Raw genomic sequence first — 17,170 nt, 5'->3', positions numbered from 1 at the left:
TAATGCTGACTTTGCTTATTTAGATACGAGTTCCTAATAAGTATATACTCCTAATCCTTGAAGATTAGGTGATGAGGTCTAGATGGCCATTCTTGTTTCCACATCCTGGTCCCGAACAGTTTGTCTTTACTGTCCACTACAGAGTATTGTCTAGGTCGAGATGAGCAGGGTTCAAGTGCCTTCTACCTGCTAGCCGTGGCTGTGATTGGCCAGGAGGGATGCCCCTGGCCAACACCTGCCATGGCTAGTAGATAATGATGCCAAGTTGCTGGATTTGCTACACTGCCACCAATCTAGCAATATGTCTGGGTCTCACGAGACGCACCTGAAGGTTCTGGTCTGCTCATCTCTAGTAGACGGCATTTGCAAAAAAAGATTTCTCTGTTATAATGATTACTTTTCTATAATATTCCTTACTGTATGATGGTTGGAAAATCGTTGATTCAAAATATTCTATTTTCTGTACAATATAATATGCAGACCTAAGTGTTTTTATTTACTAACTTAAAAGACATCTACAACGAGGATGAAGGACTGTATGCAAATGAGACAGAGGGGCTCCATTAACACCTATGGAGCCGGGAGCCCCTCAAGCTCATTTACATACAGTCCTTCACCCGGGTCATAGGTTCCATTATAGAAACATTTATTGAAATAGGGAAACGTTTTCTGTTTGGATGCATTTTCATTGAGATCATCCTGTTTGGTCTTCATGGCCAAACATTTTCCGGAACACTCGAGAGGCCGGGCCACTTCAAGTGATTTATAGGTCTTCATACCTTAGCCAAAAAATAAGACTATTTATCCCAGTTGTCTTCATGAATTTATTTTTTCGATATTTGAGGAAACATATTTTCTTACAGGCTTCAGATTTCATCCTTATGACTAATCATTTTCTGGATAGCGGCCTCGGCCTGACTGTCAACATACATTTAGCATGTGAATGTTTTTAAAGATACATTACGCCTTTGAAGTTTTGCCTGGTTTTCTGCATTAGGAAGAAATATTAAGAAACAAAACCACATAATACAGGATCGGGTAAATGTTAGGGCTCAATGGCGCATTTCTACTCACTGCGTTATTTTGTCCAGATAGGTTGAAACTTCTGCTCAAACGTGAACTTAGATGCAGACATTTTTACATTACCTTTAAAAGGAACCTGTCACCAAATTTACCCCCATTAAACTCCCAGTCCCCTCAGGTAGGGTATAACACTTCCTTTTTTAGAATTCCCACTTGTATGTGAAATTTTGCCCTATTACCTATAGAAAATTTCCTCCAAAGTCCTCCAAAGAATTCTGTTGTAGTTTGCACCAAAAAAAGTGTCTGCACCACATCTATAAAGGGTTTTTTGACCGTTTTTTCTCTCTCCTACGACAAGCTCATCAAAAGGGGCGTGACCTGTGAGAAGGGGCGTGGTCTTGCTGCAAAAAGGTCCATGTGCCAAAAATACTCCTGACCCAGCAGAATTTTGTCTTAATTTTCTGGCGTAAAGTAAGCCAACTAATAGGAGGTGCAAGTAGGACTATACAGTCTTATTCTAGGACAGATTTAAGACCCTGGTGCAGAATAAGACTGTCTAGTCTGCACCAATCTAACCTTGGGACACTTTTTTTTTAAAATCTACCCCTTAGTTGGAAATGTAAACTTAAGATGGATTCGATTCCCACCTTTTTTTAACTGCCTTTATCACTGAACCCCAAGATAAGATTCTTATCTTTAATATGACATCACCAGCATGTTTCTAATTATTATATAATACTGAAGATAGGGATGTCTGACGTCACAGTCCTCTGCATCCTCTCAGGCAAAATATGACTGTTCTCTGCTGATTTTCACTTGACTTTTGAGGAGTTTTTTTTTTTTAATAGCTAAATGAAATGCATACAAGAAAGTACATAACATACTTGACCTTTTAGGGGTCTTGTAGTTTAAGGGGGTAAAATCTGGCGACCGGCTCCCTTTAAGAAAGCATTTCTAATATTGATTGCAGTAGTAGTAGCAGCATTGTACAGTAAGGTAGCACTATAGAAGCCGAGTTCATTGTCTATACAGTATATCGCGATGTAAACCTTTTAATTAAATCAAAGTCTTTGATTGCATTTCCTTTAAAGGCAGACAAGGTTTGGCAAAGTGACAAGGACTTTAACATCTCTAGAAAGTCCTGGCTGGTTTCCAATTAACATTAATCTAGCAAATGTTGTTAGTCTTTTAGGACAGGGGTCTGGACACACCAAAGTTACACATTCCATCTGCAAAACGGAATTTTTTTTATGTTAAGTAAACTCTTTTATGTTATGTCTTGCTACTGCTCATTATTTTTATACTTTACAATTAGTAACATCCATATTTTGACCTAGAGAAAAATGGCTATTAACCCTCTCACCACGACAGCCCCACCGGAGAGAGGGGTCTATCCTTAGGGACAGGGAACCCTGACTTTAAATCTTCACACCACCTCCTCTACCTGAGGTTTCCTGTCCCTATGGGAGACACAGCATGATCCTCTGAGAGGTTCACAATTACCTTCAGGGTGCTCGCCTGAGCAACTGGGTATAAGAAGTCGCCTGTGTCCTCGAGACGGGCAGTGGGCTGTCTGGGTTACAAAGCATCCATGCCGGAGACTAGGAGCCTCTATACCGTAGGATGAGCAGTAAAAGTTTGGGTGGACCTGCCTAGGGATCGTATTGCAGGCGGTGTATGGAAGTTGGTGTTCCTTTCCTCACTTCCGGCGGATATCAGAAGTGGCGCAGCCCTGCAGCGTGTCACGTGATCGGAGCCGCGGGGTGGGAAATTTAACTATAAGGAAGTTCTAGTCAGTGTGCTGTCCATGGTCTAAGCCAGCCACGGGATTGTTTCTTACCACTTCTGCAGCTTTTTCAGTATATATTCATCCATGTATTTACTGTTTGCAGTAATTTCCCTGTGTACAGTATGCTTATATACGTTTCTATCTGCTGTGTTTTTTTATCTGCACCTGCTACCGTATTCCGTATCCGCTGAAACTGCGCACATCCTGGCTACACATTATGAGCTCGGAAGAGGCGAATCAGAGGGAACCAGTGGAATCTTGAGTAGAAGAATCTTCGGAATGGCTCACAGGGTCTGCTTGTCAGTTAGGTGGCGAGTATGGCCTGTCCCGGCAATTATAATGGACACTGACTGGTTTCCTTTTTATGTTCTTACGTAACGATCCAACTGATGCTCCACATACACGCGGCTTTGAGCGCTCAAGGATACTCCGGACTCCCGATATATGTTATTATCAGATTTTATTGATTAAGAACTTCTGCGGAACCCTCCTGCCTGATGACTTCTGGTCAGATCCGTCTAGAAGTCAGGGTTGTGGTGTTGGGTGTGGATGGGAAAGACTTTTTATGTTCTTTAATTTTAGAGAGTTGAAACTCCCGTTAGGAAGGCCACTAGGAAGTTACAGAGTAAGACATGTAGGATCTGTGGAGATCGTCGTCCCTCATCCTACAAAAAAGTGACATGTCACACCTGTATCCAGCGTATTGTGGCCCAAGAGTCTTCATTAATGCTGGAAAATATGCAGGCAGTGATACGTGAGGAGGTTTGCACCTCCTTTAAAAAAAAAAAAAAGTGTTAACGAAATCGTTTAATGGATTCTCCAGGTCCCTCTAAGGGCTACCTCTCAGATTACTCACATGAGGATATTGTCCGGGAGTCGGATAAAGGCTCGGGATTGGAATTGGAGGAAGAGGATTCTGGAAGGCCATTGTTTTCGTTAGAAGACACTGACCATCTGATCAAATTAATAAGATCTAAAATGGAGATTGAGGAGCAGAAGGAACGTTCTTCTGTCCAGGGTTTTATGTTCCGGGGACTGGGGAAATAAGCAAAGGCAGGTTTTTGCCTTGAACAAAAATATGTCCTCTCTTTCAGGTGGAATGGAAGAAACCTTGAGAAGAAGGGCTTCATCCTGCATGCTGTCAAACGGAAGTTTCCTTTTGGTCAAAAATTTCTAACAAACCTGCCATTTGGCGATGCAGGAAATTAAAAAAATCCTATGGTCAAGCAAGCAGACTGCTTTCGCAAGAGATCTTGGGAGGTTTCTTTAGCAGCCTTTAAGCCCAGTGTTGCGGCTACGTGTGTGGCAAGATCCCTTTTTATGTGGCTATCAAAATTAAAGGAAAAAATCCGACAAGGTTCTCAGAGGGAGAAATTGTTTCAGATGTTACTACTTTTCCTGGCGGACGCACCAGTAGTTGCCTTAGGACTGTCAGCAAGATCATCTGCCCTTGCAAATTCGGCTAGAAGAGCCATATGGTTGAAAAGTTGGAATGGGGTTGTCACTTCTTAAAATCGCTTATGTGCCATTCCATGCGAGGGAGAGTATCTATTTGGGTCCACACTGGACAAGATATTGGACAATGCCTCAGACAGAAAAGACTTCCCTGGAGGTCTAGGAGACCAAAAGGCTTCATGTTTAATAATCCCCCAGATCACTCCAAAACATTTGGGGGGCTTCTACTCTGAGTGCGAGACGATATCCAATAATAAGTGGGTGCTAGGGGTCATCGGTGAAGGCCTGGAGCTTCCATTCTTATTCCCCGCCACCACGAAAGTTTAAAATTACTTGTATGGCTAATTCCCAAGGCCTGATGGCGCTCGAGATAGAGGTCAATGTTCTCCTTCAATAGGCAGTCCTAATAAAGGTTCCGTCATAAGAAGAGGGGTCAAGATTCTATTTTACCCTATTCTATGTCTGAAAACCATATGGCTCATTAAAGACTACTATTAATTTTAAACCTCTGAATACATTTTTGTTGGTCGACAAATTTAAGATGGAAACCTTGAAATCCACAATAAATTGCCTTTTTCCGGGTTGTTACATGGAATCAATCGATTTATCTGGCACGTACTATCACATCCCTATACATCCTTCTTTTCAGAAATACTTTATGGTAGCGGTACTTTTGAATGGAACTGACACAACCACAATTTAGGGCTATGCCCTTTTTAGTAGCCATCGTTCCTAGGGTATTTACTAAAATAGCAAAAATGGCTTCCTTAATAAAATTACACCATGGTTTATCTGTCACCTATCTGCATGATTTTTAATTTTTTTTATTTTTTGGTAGGAAATTTGGAAGAATCTATGCCATCCCAACTACTTAAGCTGCAGGAGATTCTGGATCAGTTGGGTTGGTTAATTTAAAAAAAAGTCATCCCTCAACCCGTTAGGATTTCTCACAGATTCTAGGCAGATACCTTTCTTCCCTCAGATAAGCTCCTGAAGATTCAGGGGATGGTGCGGGCGTTAATAGAGGGCAATAATTTACCCTCCTATCAGAAAGGTGATGTTGGTCGTGGGTCTTTTTACTGCAGCTATTCCAGCAGTTCTGTCGGCTCAACTACATTCTCTCCCCCTCCAGCTTCATATGCAAAGATGCTGGTATGGAAGTGATGCCAGTCTTGACTTTTGAATTCTTTTTGACTACAGAGGTGCTTCAGTCCATCGATTGGTGGTTGACCACCATGAATCTGAATTGTGGCCTAGCTTAGAAGCATAGAATCCCATAGTATTAACTACTGATGCTACTACTGGGGGTTGGGGAGCGCATCTAAAAGGGTGCCTGGGTTCATTCCATGATGGGTAGATCTTTAAATTTTAGGGAATTAGCGGTAGTTAGGGAGGCCTTGAAAGCAGCCCTCCCTAATACATCTGGGTCCAATGTAAAGATACTGTCAGTTAACTCCACTACAGTAGCCTATCTTAATTATCAAGGAGGAACCAGCTTCGGCTCCATCTTTGGGGTCCCTGTGCGATGCGTCGCACACATCATGACCTAAGCCACTTGCCGACATCATAGTGTGTGCGCTGCCATTGGTACACGCTATGATGTCAGCAAATAGCTGATGTCATGGTGTATGCTATATGCGCGAGGACCTGCGGGTGGCGTCGGAAAGGTTAGTGCAGAGTTCTTTTGGGGTTTTTAGGCTGGACAGGGGGCTGCTAGCTATATACTGGGGGGCAGTCACTGGCTATATACAAGGGGGGCTGCTGGCTATATACTGAGACCAGGGGGCTGCTGGTTATATACAAGGGGGCAGGCGCTGACTATATACAAAGGGGCAGGCACTGGCTACTGGTGGCTGCTGGCTATATATACTGGGGGGCATGTGCTTGCTGGCTATATACTGGGGAGGCTGTGACCATTTCATTTCCCACCCTAGGCTTATACTTGAGTCAATAGGTTTTCACAGTTTTTTTTTGTTGTGTTAAAATTAGGTGCCTCGGCTACTTAGAGTATTGATGCTATTTAGTTTTTGCTGCAAACTGAAATTTTACTTTTTTAGTACAGACAGTATGAATTATACTAGATATAGTAGATATAAGTATGCACGGTGTATCCATACAGAGGACCTAAATATCATAAATGACGAATAGATAAGAAGCCCACCTGTGAAAAAGAGCTAGTGGGGCCTCCACTATAACATGTTAAACATTCATTTATTCTTGGGTTGAAGTGTAAAGTAGTTTAAATAAACAGTTTAGCTACTAGGAGATAGTATTGGTCTTTTGCTAAATTAGGGTGTCACGGGCAGATATCAAACTTGGCCCACCCATCAAAATTCTTATCTGAACTGGTCTACACGATAACAGAATTTGAGTAATCTCTTCTAAGATGAACTCCACAAAATCTCAGATACTTCCAACAACTTTAGACACTCACCTGCTCTATACCGAGTGCACATTTAGAAATCTTAATTTATTTTTGCTCTGATGTCATCAGTGGTATAACTTTAAAAAGATTTCTTAATCTGACCGGAGTTCACAGTTGTTGTAATCTTCTATTCCAATGAATGTGCATATACGTCTTCCTTCAGTCCATGAAGATATTTCCAGCTAAAGATTTCATTGGGAATAAGCCACTGTTCAGACACGAAACCGCTGCAGTTCTTTTTCCACAAATATCCTCCGTAATTCAGCTTCAACAAGTAAAAACTTTTTATTTTTGGTTCTACTCGCAAAAATCAGTTTATGTTTCGCCTATCAGCTTTTATATTTTGTGATTATAGTATAATGTAAGATATAATAATAATAATAATTCTTTATTTATATAGCGCACACAGATTACGCAGCGCTGCACAAAGCTTGTCAAATCAGTCCCTGTCCCCAATGGGGCTCACAATCTAAACAACCTAACAGTATGTTTTGGAGTGTGGGAGGAAACCGGAGTACCCGGAGTAAACCCACGCAAACACAGAGAGAACATACAAACTCTTTGCAGATGCAGGTGGGATTCAAACTCAGGACCCCAGTGCTGCAAGGCTGAAGTGCTACTCACCCAGCCACTGTGCTGCCCTGTCCTGCCATATCCAAGCCTACAGTTTTACTACAGTATTACAAAAAAAAAACAGAATATTTGTTTTTTTTCGAGTTTTTACAGTGATCTAGAACAAACAATAGGCTCAAACAAAAAGTGATTTTCTGATCCTTGTGAAGCATTTTTTATAATGCATTTTGCATAAGAACTCAGATGGTCCTGGCTCCAGATATAGAAGGGTAAAGATAATACAGAATATTCCATGTAAGTCTGAATACTACCCATGTAAAATATCTTTTTTTTCTGTCCCCCCCCCCCCCGGTCCCCCCAGAATATCTGAAATGTCAGCATTCTAAATAATCTTAATCTCGCTGGGAATACGTGTTATTTATGCTGTGCAAGGCACCTGCCATTAGACTCTATAAATACGACGTCTTGAAGTCTTGAAATGAAACACATGTGGCAGGCTTCTAAGTACCAAGTTCTAAGTTCTAAATATTTCTGGTGTTTTGACGTCTTAAGTGATTTAACTTGATTCAAGTCTTTGAATCTTTCGCCGACATGTGTGAAATGTCTATAGATTCTTGTAAGCGTCGTTTTGGCAAATGCAAACAAAAAAAAATCCGAAATTCAAGTGGAAAAATCGTGTCGCTTTGTACAGGTTCCCAATACGCGCGCTAGACCATAGGACTTCAAATGGCCGGCTACATAAAGAATACACGCAGGAATTTTAAAACCTGTGTTTTGAGTTTTGTGTTATGAATAATTCATACATTAAGTTGTTGCCATTTAAAAAAATTCCGCTTCTGCTTTTCATTACCAGGATGACTGGAGAGCGAAGGCTTCATTCTGGCCTATTACTCTTTGTGCCGTTTTACGGCTCAGCACTGCGTAGTAGAATTTGGTATGCAGAACTAATTTCTTCGTTTCAAGTCTACTTGGAATCTTTCACACATTATCCAGATCCAAATGTCCTCCACCTTCCTGTGTTTTTTGTTCATAAACTAAAAAAAAACTGGGGCCCTCAAATCATATGATCAAAACAAAACCTGAGCACAAATAATGGAACATTCTATATATTAGAGGCAGGGGTGGATTAAGACTACCATGGACCCTGGGCTTTATGAATATTATAGCCCCCATAAGTCTGGGAGTCACTTCCTAAATGTGGTATCAAGCTTCTTCGGGAATGGAGGATGTGTCCTTTTTGCCTTCTTTCAATCTGCGGTTTCAAAGGTCCTGTAATGTCTCTTGTGTACATGTGTATTGGGAGCAGGAACAATTGTATTGGGTGGTGGTTTGGATGGCGATGGGCCCCTTGTAAGGTTTGGCCTCTAAGCTACCGCCCAAGCCGCCTATATTATAGTCCCCTAATGATTAAGGGGTTTTCACAATTGAGTTAATAACCACAATTATTTGCAAGGTTAATTATCCGCTGATCTCAACAACTGTTCTGATGCTCCTTACCGATTGGCTGCAGTAATCTCTGACCACCTGATCACTGCATTTCTAGCAACAGTAGTTCTATGCTGTATGTAACCAAGGCCAATTATTATACCTGCAGGCAAGAACCATATGTGTCCGAGAAAAGTAATTCTTCCATCAACAAAAAGGATATACCATATATACTCAAGTATAAGCCTAGTTTTTCAGCACAAAAAAAATGTGCTGAAAACCCAAACTCTGCTTATACTCAAGTAAAAGAAATATATAAAAACTCACCTTTCTGGCTTCCCCCACTGCTGGCTATATACTGGGGCAGGGGGCTGGCTATGTACTGGGGGATATGGTCTGGCAGGCTATATACTGGGGGGGCAGGTGCTGGCTATATACTATGGGGCAGGCTATATAATGGGGAGGCTGTGACCAATGCATTTCCCACCCTCGGCTTATACTCGAGTCAATAGGTTTTCCCAGGTTTTTGTGTTAAAATTAGGGGCCTCGGCTTATACTTGGGTTGGCTTATATTTGAGTATATACAGTATATTTTTTTGCTTTAATTATGGAAACTATTTGAAGACTAAAATCATTGATTGATGTATAGTAGGTGATGGCATTTTAGCCCAAATTTGTTGGGGCAAATGTGGAACGGTCAGGCAGTGTTTTTTGGAATATTCCATATTGATCAGTTCAGTAATCTATCATCTGTAGGGTGGGTAAGATACTTGATTATTCATCTGTATACAAGAAATGTAATTATCCCGAAAAAGTCCATCTCCACCCAAAGGCTGAAAATCCAGAGCTCTCTGAAGTTAACCAGACCATACTGGCAGATATGTGGACTGCTTTTCATGTTTTACGCACAGAAATGTTATGAACATTGTGAACTCCTCCTGAATTGTTTTCCCCGACCAATTAACACTTGTAAATCCTTAAAGGACATCTTCCCCAAACTTACTTGCACGTTATGTCTGCCAGGGGAGGAGGCTGCAGCTCAGGGGCATTTCATTAGGGAGGAGGCTGCAGCATGGAGCATTTCATTAAGGAGGAGGCTGCAGCACGGGGCATTTCATTAGGGAGGAGGCTGCAGCACGGGGCATTTCATTAGGGAGGAGGCTGCAGCACGGGGCATTTCATTAGGGAGGAGGCTGCAGCACGGGGCATTTCATTAGGGAGGAGGCTGCAGCACGGGGCATTTAATTAGGGAGGAGGCTGCAGCACGGGGCATTTCATTAAGGAGGAGGCTGCAGCACGGGGCATTTAATTAGGGAGGAGGCTGCAGCTCGGGGGCATTTAATTAGGGAGGAGGCTGCAGCTCGGGGGCATTTAATTAGGGAGGAGGCTGCAGCTCGGGGGCATTTAATTAGGGAGGAGGCTGCAGCTCGGGGGCATTTAATTAGGGAGGAGGCTGCAGCTCGGGGGCATTTAATTAGGGAGGAGGCTGCAGCTCGGGGGCATTTCATCAGGGAGGAGGCTGCAGCTCGGGGGCATTTCATCAGGGAGGAGGCTGCAGCACGGGGGCATTTCATCAGGGAGGAGGCTGCAGCACGGGGGCATTTCATCAGGGAGGAGGCTGCAGCACGGGGGCATTTCATCAGGGAGGAGGCTGCAGCACGGGGGCATTTCATCACTAAGCACTAAGAAGCTGTTGATCCAAATGTTAGTAAAGTTTTGGAAATTTCATCACCATGACTGATATAAAGAAATTCTAAATGAAAACAATATTTGTCTGTTGTCCTTTTCACACTATGCAATTTAATTTCTCTCTTCTCTCTACAGACCCACATATAAAAGTATCCGGCAAGAAAGAAAATGTGAAGGAAGCCAAGGAAAGGATTATGTCGGTATTAGATACGAAGGTACTGAAGACAAAACAATGACTGTCCCATATATGTTCCGTAAAGTTTATACGTTATTTGGTTTCTCATGGATTCCAATTATCTTTCTGTAGGCTGAATAGGAATTGTATTTTCCTAGACCTATGATCAGCATATACAAATTTACCTTGACTGGTCGGGGGTAGAAAGACACTTCATATATAATCAAAAAATCAAACTTATACAGCGCTATCTAGACGAACATATACCCGCTCAGCTACGTCTACCACGATGGAGAGGAGGAGGGTGACAGCCGTGCACACTAGAAAAGATAGGACACGTTCTATCTTTTTCCCCGTGTACGGAGCGGTACGGTCCCACACGTGTGTGGCACCGTATCGCTCGGTGCGGCCATTGCCAACAATGGGGGACATATGTATGGCCACAAACTTGTGGCCGCGCATGCGTTTGAGTGAATGCATCCTTATTCTGCAGTGCTTTAAAAATCCTAGGGGACATGGACATATGGAATACTACATTACAGAGTCATGTCGATGTCATTGTGCTAAATCAAGTCCCGTGAGATGTGACCGATGTGTCCCTCACTCACATCCACTTGATACCCTTAATATCTTGAGTTGATTAAAGCAATAACTAGATTCTTTTCTTTGACTAATATAGGTAAGTGGTTTTTACAGACTTCATTTGCAAGTTTGGGGAAGGGCACCATGTTATCACCAGTTTAGGGGGAAAACACCTGACAGGTTAACTTTTAATAGAAGAATAAACTTGTACACAGGCAGTCCCCGGGTTACCTACAAGATAGGTTCTGTAGGTTTGTTCTTAAGTTGAATTTGTATGTAAGTCGGAACTGTATAGTTTATAAGTGTAAGGATTAACAAGGATTAACAATAAAGTTAATTTTCGTTAATAACTGTTATTAATGTTTATTGTAGCCTAAGGCTAAAGTATAGTAAATCACCAACATCCAGACATCTGTTTGTAACTAGGGGTCGTTTGTAAGTTGGGTGTTCTTAAGTAGGGGACTGCCTGGATTTTTATTGACTAAGGTTCAAGATAAAGACTTGAGAAAAAAAAGTAAATTTTAGTAAGTGTTGGGAACTTTAGTGGAGCTTTGCAGTGCCTTGGCCAGCCATTGTCTTCTTGCATGGGAGTTTACTTTAAGGGAATGCTGGGAATGTTTTTCTGTCAATATCGGATTGATTGTTAGTTCTGCGCAGCGTTTTTGCAACCATATATTCCAACTACATAATGGGAAAATTGGCAAAAGGAGACATTTATCAACTAAGTGTGCTGTACTTGCTTCAATATAGGGAAACCTATACGAGTAGAGACTTGGTTATTACAGATCATATGCATATTTTTATGTGCACTCGGTGTACTAAAAATATCTTAATCTTTAAAGATGGTTAGATTCATAGTCGACATTACAGGGTTTCTCTGCATTAGGCAAACCCACCGGATAGAAAAGTACCTTTATCCAATATCCACTTTAGTTAAGAGATAACAGAGTTCCCCTGTTGCTCCAGTTGTATTGCTTTTGGACCCAGCGCCTGACCAGAAGTTCCTTGGGTCATGGTGCCTGCTTCATCCAAAGATTGGCTTCCAATTACCAGGAGACAACACAGGAAGTGAAGTCCCCTGGAAAATGGAAGTGACATCTCACTCTTTTAATGAAGCGCGTTGCTTGAGCCCCTGGAACTTCCAATCGGGCACAGGACTTGTAACCGAAAGAACCAGAGCAATGTGGGATCTTCATATTAATTTTTTTTTTTTAATTTATTTTAATTTTTTTTTTTTTTTCAAAAAATACAAGGTGTTTATACATTATATATCAGTAGTGCAGTATAACACACAAAAACACATTACAATGATACAGTATAACACACAAAAACACATTACAATGATACAGTATATCCCATCCCATCCCAGATGCTTTATTATCAAATACCTTAAGGGATCTTCATATTTATACAAAGGATCTATTGTATTTTTTTTTTCTCTTAGAGTAACAGAGTTACCTTAAAAATGGACGTCTCCCATACTGAGCATTCGCATGTCATCGGTAAAGGTGGGAACAACATCAAGAAGGTGATGGAGGAGACTGGTTGTCACATACATTTTCCTGACTCAAACCGAAACAATCAGGCGGAGAAAAGTAACCAGGTGATTTATTTCTTTGATTTAATGTGCAAAGCATATACCTTATATACTCGAGTATAAGCCTAGTTTTTCAATACAAAATTTGTGCTCAAAAACCCTTACTCGGCTTATACTCGAGTCAACTAAAAAATTAAGTCAAAACTCACCTTTCTGACGTCACCCATAGGTCCTCTTCTGTCTGAGACAGTCTGAGACAGAAGAGGACCTATGGGGGGCGTCGGAAAGATGAGTACAGTGTTATTTTTTTTCCTTCTACAGGGGCTGGGTAGGCTGTATGCTACAGGGGTTGGGCAGGCTGTATGCTACAGGGGCTGGCAGACTATATACTGGGAGGCTGTAACCAATGCATTTCCCACCCTCGGCTTATACTCGAGTCAATAGGTTTTCCCAGTTTTTTGTGTTGAAATTAGGGGTTTCGGCTTATACTCTGGTCGGCTTATACTCGAGTATATACGGTATATATTTCCCCCTAGTCAAATAGCATAATTTATAAGCTTGTATGTTATATACTCTCTGTATTTTGAGGGGATTTTATGGGCATAGACTTATTAATAGCATATAGATACTGTAGGATAAGTCATTATTAGGTAAGCCATATAGAGAAGGCACCTGGGCGGCAGCGCTAGTGTTGCGGTTGGCCTGCTATATTCTTATTAAAGTGACTACATCTGGCTCTGTCCATAATGTAAGTCTTCTGATAGGGCGGGGGGGGGGGAGAGGGTGCCAGGTGTCAGGAATGGATGTGTTCTTTAATCCAATATGTTTTGGATCAATGTGGATGCTGGATTGTTGACTGCAACTTAATTTGATGAAATTGGAATCTGTATAATGTAATCCTACCCTTAAAGGAAATCTACCATAACATCAAGAATGGTTAACCAGGGGGCACTGACTCATAGATCCAGGCACAGAGACTGTGGTAATCTTATATGTGTTATCCATGGCCTCCTTCTTCTAAAATCAACTTTCAAAATGATGTCAATTTAGCCAGAAGGGCTACAGGAGACCCTTTGTGCTGTAGATTCACAAGCTGTTATACTGTGCTGGAGCCGTTCCCCCTCCCACTGCGTTCTAAAACCTCCTCTGCTGCAGTGACATTACATCAGGCAGAGGGATGGGGGTTGTACTGAGGGACAGGAGGGGCAGAAAGTAACAGCCTGAGAAGACTGAGCACTTCTGGTGCATTAGCATCATTTTAAAGTTAATTTTAGAAGTAAGGCGGGCATGGATGGAAAAAATATAAGAAAAATGTCATAGTGCCGGGATCTATAATTAAGTGTCCCTGGTTTATTATGCTTGATTTTGATGGTAGACCTGCTTTTGAGATCAATGGTCCTTTACCACCAGTCTGTGGTCAAATATCAGGTTGAGACAGCGGATGAGGCAGGAGCAGCAGCTGACACGCACTCCCCCCACCAGTCAGTGGCCGCTACTTCCATGGGGTAATGAGGTGTGAGGAGTTAGAAACCCCTCCTATTGCAGGACCTCTGATAACCCCACAACTCTTCTCCACCGAGATCCCTTTTCTGCCTGGTCCCTGGGAATATTAACATTTACTCTACTAGTCCCTGTATAGACTACTACTTTACAGCTTTCACCACAATAAACTAGGAGCTTTTTCAGGTAGAATATGTAATTTCCATTCTTTTTAATCAATGTCAATCTTTTGCATGGAAGTGTCCGGTTCCGACAATGATGATGGAGTGTCCCTTTAAAAAAATATATCTTGGGCTCTACAGCAGCTAGAACCGGGGTTATAATATCAGAATAAAGAAGAGATCTTTCAGGTTGCATGGATGTCATATTTCAGAGAGCTACAGGCAAATAAAATTATAAACTGTCTATAAAACATTTGCGTCACGGCTTCACTATACCCGGCGGCTGCACAAAATTCTGCACCGAAATTTATCATGCAGTGACGTTCTGTTAAAGGTGCGCCAAAAAAAAGTTGGTGCCCTCTGTCGGAACAGTGCAGGTAGTGCCAGATTCGTGAAGAACGTACGGGGTAATTCATGAATCTGGCACCCTCTGCACACTACACAGGTGAACTGCATCTATTACAATTTGCACTAGTTTTGCTAAATGTAGCCCATTGGGGCTCACTTACTAAGGGTCCTGCGGCCGCACTTTGGTAGAATATTCCGGCGATTTCCGATTCGTGCAGCACGCGATCGGATTTTGGGGCATCAGTGCAGGCTTGTACGCAACACAAGCCGGGGGGGGGGGGGCGGCCTTCGGACAACCCAACGGATTTAGACTATGGGCGGGATTTAACATTTCAAATTATGTCGCAAGACACACACTTGCATGCACCGGGAAGAAGAAGGCGCCGGATGCAGGAACTTGGGCGCAGGATCTACGTGAATTGCGTCGGACCATCCGGATCGGGGATCGCGACAGGACCGGGTAAGTAAATTTGCCCCAATGTGTTGCTAGTTTAGTGGGGTAAAGATAGGTGACAGGTTCCCTTTCATTTTCTGACCCTTATCAGGAGCACCTCCTATACATTAGATGGTCAGCTGACCTCACTGAAACTGGTAAGTTTAGCTGATACAGATATTGGGGTAGATTTATCAGATGCCGGTGTATGATAGAGGGCACGCTCGCCCCATCCCACCAGATTCATCAAGAGGCATACGCATCTTTCAGACGGCCGTGCCGGTGGGCAAAACTATGCCGGGTTTTTAGAAAGTGTGTAGGCACAGGAACGCCCCGTGACCGACCCCTCGCTGGGAGCTGCGCCCCTCCACACCGACATGGCGTACAGAAGCGTAGGCGCAAATACAATCGCTATCATACCCACAAGAAATTGTGATTATTTCAGCGTGCATACGCCAGAAACTGTCCTAGAATCACTGATACATTTCCCCCATAATAGGGGCCGCTTTAGTTCTTGCTCATCAATGGAATTAACCGTCTACATGTTAACTATAGGACATTGTTCTTATAGCAAGACCAATAACTAGAGAAAGGACATTTAGCCTGCTATTACTAATAACTTTTTTAATTTTTTTGGTTTTACAATTTCCAAGGGAGTAACAGAATGATGATGGGTTATCTTTTAGTAATGCCTGAAGAAAATGGGAGTTGATGTCACTTGAAGGCTACATTTCCTCCAGCAATTTTTTTTATTTTTTTTGCTGTGGATAGTTGAATTTAAGGAATGTTCTCCACAGTTGCAGTTAGTTTTTTGAGTAGTCTTGGTTGTCCTATATTTTCCCATGTTTTGTACCCACAGACATTTGTATATGGAACCACTGATTAGTAGTTGTATTGCACAGTTATAGACTTGGTGTAGACTTTTGTTTTGTGCAGACTGAGATTTTTGAACTCTCTTACATCAAACAGGAGATTTCGCACTGCTTGTAGACAAAACATTTTGGTTGATTTTTTTTTTCTACTACTTGAAAATAACTTCTCCCATGTGTGAGATGAGAACAAGGTGTGGTCGTATTACGTTTCTTTCACATCACAAGGTCTCCTCCTAGACCTCCTCACTCCTGGAATGAAAACTCATCGGTGACTCAGTAGTGACATCATTGGACCAGACATGGAGGTTCCCAGGATACTGGAGTTCAAAAGAAATTTTTTAATTCTTTTTGTTAAACATATGTAATAACTTTTAGTGCAAAATAATGTTCTTCCAAGAATAAGACTCTGGGGAACTGTCAGGGTCACTTCATCATACACGGGACCTTATGGACTACTGGTATAGTGTCCCTAATCGTCCTATATTGGCACGGTCTGGGCTGTGGGACAGAGATTATTCTGATAAGTAAGCGTCCTACCAGTGGTGTAACTAGAAGCTGATGGGCCCCAGTGCAAAGTCTGTGCCAGGCCCCTGACTATAATGTATGGTTTATAGTAATAGTCTTCTCATATGGAAAAGTGACACCATAAGGGCCCCCTAAACCTCTTGGGCCCAGGTGCGATCGCAACCTTTGCACCCCCTAAAGTTACGCCCCATGCGTCCTACCCTGCCTTCTGAAAACATAAAAAGCTGCTTCCTCCTCTCAACTATCCCTTTAAATAAAGAGCTTTAACCAACAAAATACCTTGTCTGACGAGCACATATTTATTTAGTTAGTCTTCGTGGTCTTCTGATGATACCTATCTATCCACGTATCCAGGAGACACTGCTTCTCCAAATTACGTATGAACAACAAAGGAAATCGCATTCCTCGACGTCTTCACTTCTTAAGCTTCAAGTTACCAAGGCATTGCCATTATTTCAGGGATTCGGAACCAGTTTTCTAACATAGAAATCGTGATAAAATGCCCCCCTTGTGTCATGGGAAGCCCTCAGACATGTAGGAATACCAAATATGGACCGGTGAGGAGATTTCCCCAATGATGTTGGTTTCTGCTCTGTGGACACCAAACACATCTATTCAAAAGTTTTTTCCTTCCCCTACATCTTCTCAGAGAGGATTC

The 17,170-nt window shown here is 42.2% G+C and overlaps 1 protein-coding gene across 8 annotated transcripts in view; it reads left to right on the top strand.

Moving 5' to 3' along the window:
* Nucleotides 1-17,170, top strand: part of BICC1 (BicC family RNA binding protein 1) — a 172,233-nt gene that overhangs the window by 126,676 nt on the left and 28,387 nt on the right. For all 8 annotated transcript variants that reach the window (XM_072129721.1, XM_072129720.1, XM_072129723.1 and 5 more), the window contains 2 exons: nt 10,515-10,594; nt 12,581-12,739. In XM_072129721.1, the coding sequence (XP_071985822.1) occupies nt 10,515-10,594; nt 12,581-12,739 (239 nt within the window). The remainder of the gene's footprint in view (nt 1-10,514; nt 10,595-12,580; nt 12,740-17,170) is intronic.

This window comes from Engystomops pustulosus, chromosome 11 (assembly GCF_040894005.1).
Source record: "Engystomops pustulosus chromosome 11, aEngPut4.maternal, whole genome shotgun sequence".
Lineage (NCBI taxonomy): Eukaryota > Metazoa > Chordata > Amphibia > Anura > Leptodactylidae > Engystomops > Engystomops pustulosus.
Note: the sequence above shows the minus strand (reverse complement) of the source record. Positions and strands in the feature narration are given on the sequence as shown.